Here is a 10,000-nt window from a genome sequence, read left to right as displayed (position 1 = left end):
CAAGAAATCACAACTACAAATTACAAACTACAACAGAAACCAAATTTCAAAATTGTCTTTGATAACCTAAGAAGAAATTCTCAACAAAAAATTCAATGAATACGTAAAGAATAGATATACTAATTACACACAGGAATAACACCCACCCAGTTTCGACTAATGAACAGGTGTGTTGTGCTTTCCAGGTGAGATCAGGTTGCCGCAGTAGTACCGTTGGTCGCCGCTGGGTCAGCCTGGCCGCTACTGCAAGGCAACAGGCAGAGGTCAAGGAGTCAACCAAAGGTAATGAGTCGACCTATTTTGACCTCTGAGTAATCCTTTGAATGTGATTTGATAATTGTAATGGTGGATTTGGGTATTGTGATAATAGTGGTGATGATATTGATAACAATAATGATACTGACAGTAATGATATCATTGATAATGAGAAATGTTGCTGACATTGATGATAATATGGATATCAATAATGATCTTAATGGATGTTATAATACTGATAGTAAACATAAAGTTGATATTAGTGGGAATGTCAATAGAAAATAAACAATACCGATCAATAATACAAAGAGAAATAACAGTATTGCTTGTCTTTTCTTCCCTTCTTCCTTACCTCCCTCCACCTATCCATCCCTCCCTCTACCCACCCATCCCTTCCTCCACCCACCCATCCCTCCACCCACCCATCCCTCCACCCACCCATCCCTCCCTCCTTCCCTTCCCCTCCTTCCCTCCGTCCACCCACCCACCCAACCCTCTCTCCATCCCACCCCTCCTTCCTTCCCCCCTCTCCCCTCTTTCCCCCACCCCCTTCCCCTCCCAAAATCCCTCCTGCAGGAGTCAAAGCCGTGTCCTCAGCGACCAAGGACATCGAGACCCTCCACGTCGAGTTCACGGACGGCAGCAGCAGCGAGATGCCTTACGTGTGGCTGAGGGACAACTGCCAGTGCGACAAGTGCTTCAGCGACGGCGCCCTCGGCAGGAAGCTCCTCATGCAGGAGATCGACGTGGACGTGCATGCGGTGGGCGTGAAGGTGGGTGGAAGGGAGGACTTTGGGGAGGGGGGAGGGGGGGGCGGTGGTTACTGTTAAAGGATTATCATATTAATGATAATGATAATCATATTAATGATAATAATAATCATATTAATGATAATAATAATCATATTAATAATAATGATAATCATATTAATGATAATAATAACAATGGTAATGATAATAATAACAATAATAATAATAATGATAATAATAATAATAATAATAATAATAATAATAATATTAATAATAATAATAATAATAATAATAATAATAATAATAATAATAATAACAATAATAAATAATGAGAACAGCAACAATGATAATAACAATAATAAGGATGATAATAACAAAATTGATAACAATCATTGAAGTTGCGTCAATGATTCTGCTAACTAGTTCAGCCCCTATTAACCTCCAGTGATAAGATTAATGAACGTTTCCAAAATCCCTTTAAGCTTTTTTTTTTTTTGGGGGGGGGGGGTTACTCAGATATAAATTATGTTGAATTATATTTATATATCTTTGGATCAGAATGTTGATTGTAACTATATTAACAACAATAAAATCAATAGTCATGATAATAGTAATGATGAGAATAATATTGATGATAATGTTGATAGTAATGATAATAACAATAATAATGATAACATTGATAATGATGTTAATGATGATGATAACATAATAAGGTTGATGATAATACTATTAATGAAAATAATTTGATCTAATGATTATACAAATTATAGTAATAATAATTATCTGATTTAACAATAATATAAACAAAAGTAATATTAATAACCTATTTCAGTAACAATAAAAGTAACATATTACTCTTGATAATACTACGAGTGATAATAATACCAGTTGTAATACCAACAGTGATGATATAACAGTGATAATGCTAACAATGATGATAATACCAGATACTAATACCAAACATAATGATACCAGTGATAATACTACCAGAAATAATAATTCCAGTGATAATAATACCAGATATAATAGTACCAGTGATAATAATATCAAATATATTAATACCAGTGATAATGATACCAAATATATTAATACCAGTGATTATAATACCAAACATAATAATACAAGTGATAATAACACCAAATATATTAATTCCAGATATAATAATACCAATGATAATAATACCAAATATAATAATACCTATGATAATAATACCAAACATAATAATACCAGAGACAATAACACCAAACCTCCTAATACCACTGAGAATAATAACCCAATCTGACCTTTGACCTCGTCCCAGGAGAGCACCGGCGGGGTCACGATCGACTGGAGCGACGGCCACCAGAGCGCCTTCGAGGGCGAGTGGCTGCACGAGCGCGCTTTCTCGCCCACAGCTCGTGCTCGCCGGCGCAACCAGTTCGCCTTCGCCAGAGTAAGGTCTTTGGGATTTGATTGTGCTTTCTTTCTTTCTTTCTCTCTCTCTGTCTCTGTCTGTCTCTGTGTCTCTGTCTCTGTCTCTGTCTCTGTCTCTCTCTGTCTCTCTGTCTCTCTCTCTCTCTCTTTCTCTCTCTCTCTATCTATCTATCTATCTCCCCCCCCCCCTCTCTCTCTCTCTCTTTCTCCCACTCTGTCTCTCTGTCTCTGTCTGAAGCAATAATATAGATCAATATTGATAATATAACATTATTAACAAGACTTAAAATGCATCTTATCTTGCCTTGTAGAAGGCTTGCGCACCTTTTCTACATATGGTTTGTGTGAGTAAATATTTTCTAAATCGCAATTTTAACTAAATTCCCTCATCTTTTAAAAACTCTCGTTACACAACAAAGATATAATGCAAATTTCTCATCTAGAAGCATTCAGCCTCGCCTTCATAAGTCCCCTCCCTCACTCACTCCCTCAGCCTCAGCCTTCGTAAGTCTCCTCACTCACTCACTCAGCCTCACATTCATAAATCCCCTCACTCATTCACTCAGCCTCGCATTCATAAATCCCCTCACTCACTCACTCAGCCTCAGCTTTCATAAGTCCCCTCACTCGCTCACTCACTTACTCAGCCTCCACTACCTTACTCACTCACTCAGCCTCAGCCTTCATAAGTTCCCTCCCTCACTCACACTCACTCCCTCAGCCTTCACAAGTCCCCTCACTCACTCACACTCACTCCCTCAGCCTTCGTAAGTCCCCTCCCTCACTCACACTCACTCCCTCAGGCTTCACAAGCCCCCTCCCTCCCTCACTAACTCCCTCATCCCCAGTCTTCACAAGCCCCCTCCCTCCCTCCAGGAGCCGTGGGGAGCCGACCATACCATGGCCGAGTACGACTACAACACACTCCTGAAGGACGACAGGGTGCTGCTGGACTGGCTCATCACGATGGAGAAGAAGGGCTCGGCGATGGTCAAGAACGCCCCCGACAGAGACATCGCCGGACCCGAACTCATCGAACACGTCGCCTACGTGAAGCCCTCCCACTACGGGTGAGTCTTTGATGTCGTCGAGTCTCATTTTGAGTTCGGCTCCGGTTATGATCTGCGGGGATGTGTGTATCTCTGGCCTTGGTTGCTGTCTCTCGTGCGTTGGGGGTCGAGATTTGGCATCGTTCTGTTTTTTCTCTTCTTTTTTTATGAAGGGTTTGAAATGATATGGATTCCTCCTATTCTTACTTTTTTATGAATGGTCTGCAAATATATATATTCCTCCTATTCTTTCTACAATATGAGTAATTGATATCAGTCTCATTTACTTTTTTATGAATCGTTTGTAAAGATATAGATCCCTCCTATTCTTTCTACAGTATACGTAATTGATTGTCTTATTTACTTTTTATGAATGGTCTGCAAAGATATAGATTCCTTTTATTTTTTCTATAGTATGCGCAATTGATATATATTTCATTCATTTTTTTATGAATGGTTTGTAAAGATATAGATTCCTTTTATTCTCTACAGTGTGCGTAATTGAAATATGTTTCATTTACTTTTTATGAATGGTTTGTAAAGCTCTAGATCCCTTCTATTCTTTCTATAGTATGAGTAACTGATATCTGTTTCATTCATCTTTTTATGAATGGTCTCCAAAGATATAGATTTCTTTTATTCTTTCTATAGTATAAGTAATTGATATCTGTCTCATTTATTTTTTTATGAATGGTTTGCAAAGATATAGATTCCTTTTATCATTTCTATAGTATGCGTAATTGATATTTGTTTCATTTACTTTTTATTAATGGTTTGTAAAGATATAGACCCCTCCTATTCCTCCTACAGTTTGCATAATTGATATCTGTCTCATTCACATTTTTATGAACGGTCTGCAAAGATATAGATCCCTTCTATTCTTCCTACAGTGTGCCTATCTCATATTTATTTCCTTTACTTCCTTTTAGGCCTCATTCTCCCGTCATCAACCGCCCGAATTCGAACAACGTAGCTTTCACAAACGCCAAGCTCGGAATGCACAACGACCTCGCCCAGTATGAACACATGCCCGGGGTGAGTGTGTGCATTGTGTGTGTGTGTATTGTGTGTGTGTATTGTGAGTGTGCATTGGAAAGTCGCTGCAGCTGATCCATGCGTGGCCATCACTCAAGAGAGATAACGATAGAGATAAGAGATCAACCAAGCAGAATGGATGATCGCAAATTCCCTCGTTGCAGATCATCTTCATCCACTGCGTTAGAGATAAGAGAGATCAATCAAGCAGAATGGATGATCGCAAATTCACTCGTTGCAGACCATCCTCATCCACTGCGTTAGAGATAAGAGAAATTAATCAAGCAGAATGGATGATCGCAAATTCACTCGTTGCAGATCATCTTCATCCATCCACTGCGTTAGAGATAAGAGAGATCAATCAAGCAGAATGGATGATTGCAAATTCACTCGTTGCAGATCATCTTCATCCACTGCGTTAGAGATAAGAGAGATCAATCAAGCAGAATGGATGATCGCAAATTCACTCGTTGCAGACCATCCTCATCCACTGCGTTAGAGATAAGAGAAATTAATCAAGCAGAATGGATGATCGCAAATTCACTCGTTGCAGATCATCTTCATCCACTGCGTTAGAGATAAGAGAGATCAATCAAGCAGAATGGATGATCGCAAATTCACTCGTTGCAGACCATCCTCATCCACTGCGTTAGAGATAAGAGAGATCAATCAAGCAGAATGGATGATCGCAAATTCACTCGTTGCAGATTATCTTCATCCATCCACTGCGTTAGAGATAAGAGAGATCAATCAAGCAGAATGGATGATTGCAAATTCACTCGTTGCAGATCATCTTCATCCACTGCGTTAGAGATAAGAGAGATCAATCAAGCAGAATGGATGATCGCAAATTCACTCGTTGCAGACCATCCTCATCCACTGCGTTAGAGATAAGAGAGATCAATCAAGCAGAATGGATGATCGCAAATTCACTCGTTGCAGATTATCTTCATCCATCCACTGCGTTAGAGATAAGAGAGATCAATCAAGCAGAATGGATGATTGCAAATTCACTCGTTGCAGATCATCCTCATCCACTGCGTTAGAGATAAGAGAAATTAATCAAGCAGAATGGATGATCGCAAATTCACTCGTTGCAGACCATCCTCATCCACTGCGTTAGAGATAAGAGAAATTAATCAAGCAGAATGGATGATCGCAAATTCACTCGTTGCAGATCATCTTCATCCACTGCGTTAGAGATAAGAGAGATCAATCAAGCAGAATGGATGATCGCAAATTCACTCGTTGCAGATTATCTTCATCCATCCACTGCGTTAGAGATAAGAGAGATCAATCAAGCAGAATGGATGATTGCAAATTCACTCGTTGCAGATCATCCTCATCCACTGCGTTAGAGATAAGAGAAATTAATCAAGCAGAATGGATGATCGCAAATTCACTCGTTGCAGACCATCCTCATCCACTGCGTTAGAGATAAGAGAAATTAATCAAGCAGAATGGATGATCGCAAATTCACTCGTTGCAGATCATCCTCATCCACTGCGTTAGAGATAAGAGAGATCAATCAAGCAGAATGGATGATCGCAAATTCACTCGTTGCAGATCATCTTCATCCACTGCGTGAAGCAACACGTCGGCACCGGCGGGGAGAGCGTGGTTTCCGATGGCCTCTACGCCGCGGAGATCCTGCGCAAGACGAACCACGAAGCCTTCAATATCCTGACATCCACCGACGCCTATTTCTGGGACAAGGGACAAGCCAACTACAGCTGGGAGATGCCCGAGTTCTATAAGATCTCGAGGCATCCCATTCTCACGTAGGTGGAGAGGGTCGGGTTTTTCACTGTATGGTTTGGAATATTAGGTTTTAAACATAATTAATTTTCTGTTTTTATTTTTATTTTTATTTTCATTTGTATTTGTATTTATTTTTATTTATTTTTTTTTTTTTCTTATTTTCTTATGTTTATGTTTATGTTTATGTTTATTCTTTTTTTTTCTTTTTTCTTTTTTTTTATTTATTTATTCATTTTTTATCCTTTTTTTTTATTATTATCATTTCCTTTTCCTTTTCCTTTCCCTTTTTCTTTTCTTTTCTTTTACTCTCTCTTTCTCTTTCTCTCTCTCTCCCTCTCTCTTTCTGTGTGTGTGTGAGCGGCTACACGAAGAACAGGATACGTTATTTCATGAAGAACGAAATGCATCTCTCCTTTTCTGTCTCAAGGTTGAACAGCAACAAGGAAGTCTGCCGCGTGTCCGTGAACAACGCCGTACGAGACTCCTACCTCGACCTCCCCGCCCACCGTGTCAAGGAATTCTACGCTGCCATGAAACTCTACAACGACATCTTGTACGACAATTCTCTCTCCTTCAAGATGGACACGGGTGAGTGTCACGAACTTTCTGTAGACGTATTTTAGAAGGTGTGACGGTCAATTTAAATGTTTATTGGTTTAATTCTTACCTGTTCTGCAAGGTGTGACGGTCGATTTAAATGTTTATTGGTTTAATTCTTACCTGTTCTGCAAGGTGTGACGGTCAATTTAAATGTTTATTTGATTTAATTCTTACCTGTTCTGCAAGGTGTGACGGTCAATTTGGGTGATGTTTATTGGTTTAATTCTTACCTGTTCTGCAAGGTGTGACGGTCAATTTAAATTATTGATTTAATTCTTACCTGTTCTGCAAGGTGTGACGGTCAATTTAAATGTTTTTTTATTTAATTCTTACCTGTTCTGCAAGGTGTGACGGTCAATTTAAATGTTTATTGGTTTAATTCTTACCTGTTCTGCAAGGTGTGACGGTCAATTTGGGTGATGTTTATTGGTTTAATTCTTACCTGTTCTGCAAGGTGTGACGGTCAATTTAAATGCTTATCAATTTAATTCTTACCTGTTCTGCAAGGTGTGACGGTCAATTTAAATGCTTATCAATTTAATTCTTACCTGTCCTGCAAGGTGTGACGGTCAATTTAAATGCTTATCAATTTAATGCCTACCTGTTCTGCAAGGTGTGACGGTCAATTTAAAAGTTTATTGATTTAATTCTTACCTGTTCTGCGAGGTGTGACGGTCAATTCAAATGTTTATTGGTTTAATTCTTACCTGTTCTGCGAGGTGTGACGGTCAATTCAAATGTTTATTGGTTTAATTCTTACCTGTTCTGCAAGGTGTGACGGTCAATTTGGGTGATGTTTATTGGTTTAATTCTTACCTGTTCTGCAAGGTGTGACGGTCAATTTAAATGCTTATCAATTTAATTCTTACCTGTTCTGCAAGGGTTGACGGTCAATTTAAATGCTTATCAATTTAATTCTTACCTGTTCTGCAAGGTGTGATGGTCAATTTGGGTGATGTTTATTGGTTTAATTCTTACCTGTTCTGCAAGGTGTGACGGTCAATTTAAATGCTTATTGGTTTACTTCTTACCTGTTCTGCAAGGTGTGACGGTCAATTTAAATGTTTATTGATTTAATTCTTACCTGTTCTGCAAGGTGTGACGGTCAATTTAAATGTTTATTGGTTTAATTCTTACCTGTTCTGCAAGGTGTGACGGTCGATTTAAATGTTTATTGATTTAATTCTTACCTGTTCTGCAAGGTGTGACGGTCAATTTAAATGTTTATTGGTTTAATTCTTACCTGTTCTGCAAGGTGTGACGGTCAATTTAAATGCTTATCAATTTAATTCTTACCTGTTCTGCAAGGTGTGACGGTCAATTTAAATGTTTATTGGTTTAATTCTTACCTGTTCTGCAAGGTGTGACGGTCAATTTAAATGTTTATCAATTTAATTCTTACCTGTTCTGCAAGGTGTGACGGTCAATTTGGGTGATGTTTATTGGTTTAATTCTTACCTGTTCTGCAAGGTGTGACGGTCGATTTAAATGTTTATTGGTTTAATTCTTACCTGTTCTGCAAGGTGTGACAGTCAATTTAAATGTTTATTGGTTTAATTCTTACCTGTTCTGCAAGGTGTGACGGTCAATTTAAATGTTTATTGATTTAATTCTTACTTGTTCTGCAAGGTGTGACGGTCAATTTAAATGTTTATTGACTTAATTCTTACCTGTTCTGCAAGGTGTGACGGTCGATTTAAATGTTTATTGGTTTAATTCTTACCTGTCCTGCAAGGTGTGACGGTCAATTTAAATGTGTATTGGTTTAATTCTTACCTGTTCTGCAAGGTGTGACGGTCGATTTAAATGTTTATTGATTTAATTCTTACCTGTTCTGCAAGGTGTGACGGTCGATTTAAATGTTTATTGGTTTAATTCTTACCTGTCCTGCAAGGTGTGACGGTCAATTTAAATTATTGATTTAATTCTTACCTGTTCTGCAAGGTGTGATGGTCAATTTAAATGTTTATTGGTTTAATTCTTACCTGTTCTGCAAGGTGTGGCGGTCAATTTAAATGTTTATTGATTTAATTCTTACCTGTTCTGCAAGGTGTGACGGTCAATTTTAATGCTTATCAATTTATTGCTTACCTGTTCTGCAAGGTGTGACGGTCAATTTAAATGCTTATCAATTTAATGCCTACCTGTTCTGCAACTTAGGTCTAAAACTATTAATTTCGGATCCCAATCAAGGTGACATGATGACCTTGGACAACGTGCGCTGCCTGCACGGGCGCGAGGGATACGAGGCCTTTAGCGAGCGCCACATCGAGTCCTCCTACCTGGACTGGGACGAGGCTCGCTGCCGTCGGCGCCGCCTGCAGGAGGAGTTCGGTGTTGCGGACTTGAAATAAAATGATTTTTTTTTTTTTTTTTTTTTTTTTTTTTTTTTTTTTTTTTTTTTTTTTTTTTTTTTTTTTTTTGCTGTGAGGAAATTAATGGCGACACATCGTGGAGTTTAGAGCTTGTAATGCTAGCATGTTTTGCGTTTCTCGTTTGATTTATATATGATTATATTCTTTTATAATTTATGATGATGTATAGGTGTTTCTGTACTTGGATTTTACAATAAAATTCAGTAATGTTTTTCTTCACATGTATATTGACAAAGCCTTTATGTAGCAAAACCAAAACTAATAATAGGACAGATGATACGGTTTTAATATTTATGTTTATGTGTGCGGTGTGTGTGTGTGTGTGCGTGTGTGTGTGTGTGTGTCTGTGTGTGTGTTAACTATGTAGCAAAACCGAAACTAATAATAGGACAGATGTTACGGTTTTAATATTTTATGTCTGTGTGTGTGCGTGTGTGTGTGTGTGTGTATGTATGTAGCAAAACCAAAACTAATAATAGGACAAATGATACGGTTTTAATATGTATGTCTGTGTGTGTGTATGTGTGTATGTATGTGTGCATGTGTGTGTGTGTGTGTGTGTATGTGTGCGTGTGTGTGTGTTTGCGTCTACACAGTCTACCATACACTCACGCAAAAAAAAACATTTTACACATAAATGGATATCATGACATTAATCTAAGGGAACAAACAGCCAATTTTCACTACACAAAAAATAAAATCTATTATCTGGACAGAGGATACCGAATGAGCATTAGTATTCTGTACTGAAAAGCTATGGGAT

General features: G+C 38.3%; 1 protein-coding gene across 1 annotated transcript in view; it reads left to right on the top strand.

Moving 5' to 3' along the window:
* LOC113828035 (gamma-butyrobetaine dioxygenase) overlaps positions 1-9,451 on the top strand; it is a 10,802-nt gene extending 1,351 nt beyond the window's left edge. Inside the window, exons 2-9 of the mRNA XM_070132301.1 lie at positions 186-282; positions 832-1,028; positions 2,305-2,436; positions 3,294-3,487; positions 4,396-4,501; positions 6,068-6,282; positions 6,690-6,850; positions 9,056-9,451. Coding sequence (XP_069988402.1) covers positions 186-282; positions 832-1,028; positions 2,305-2,436; positions 3,294-3,487; positions 4,396-4,501; positions 6,068-6,282; positions 6,690-6,850; positions 9,056-9,216 — 1,263 coding nt within the window. The 3' untranslated portion in view covers positions 9,217-9,451. The remainder of the gene's footprint in view (positions 1-185; positions 283-831; positions 1,029-2,304; positions 2,437-3,293; positions 3,488-4,395; positions 4,502-6,067; positions 6,283-6,689; positions 6,851-9,055) is intronic.
* Positions 9,452-10,000: the final 549 nt, after the last annotated feature.

This window comes from Penaeus vannamei, chromosome 17 (genome assembly GCF_042767895.1).
Source record: "Penaeus vannamei isolate JL-2024 chromosome 17, ASM4276789v1, whole genome shotgun sequence".
NCBI classification, from domain to species: Eukaryota; Metazoa; Arthropoda; class Malacostraca; order Decapoda; family Penaeidae; genus Penaeus; species Penaeus vannamei.
This window is presented reverse-complemented; position numbering and strand designations above follow the sequence as displayed.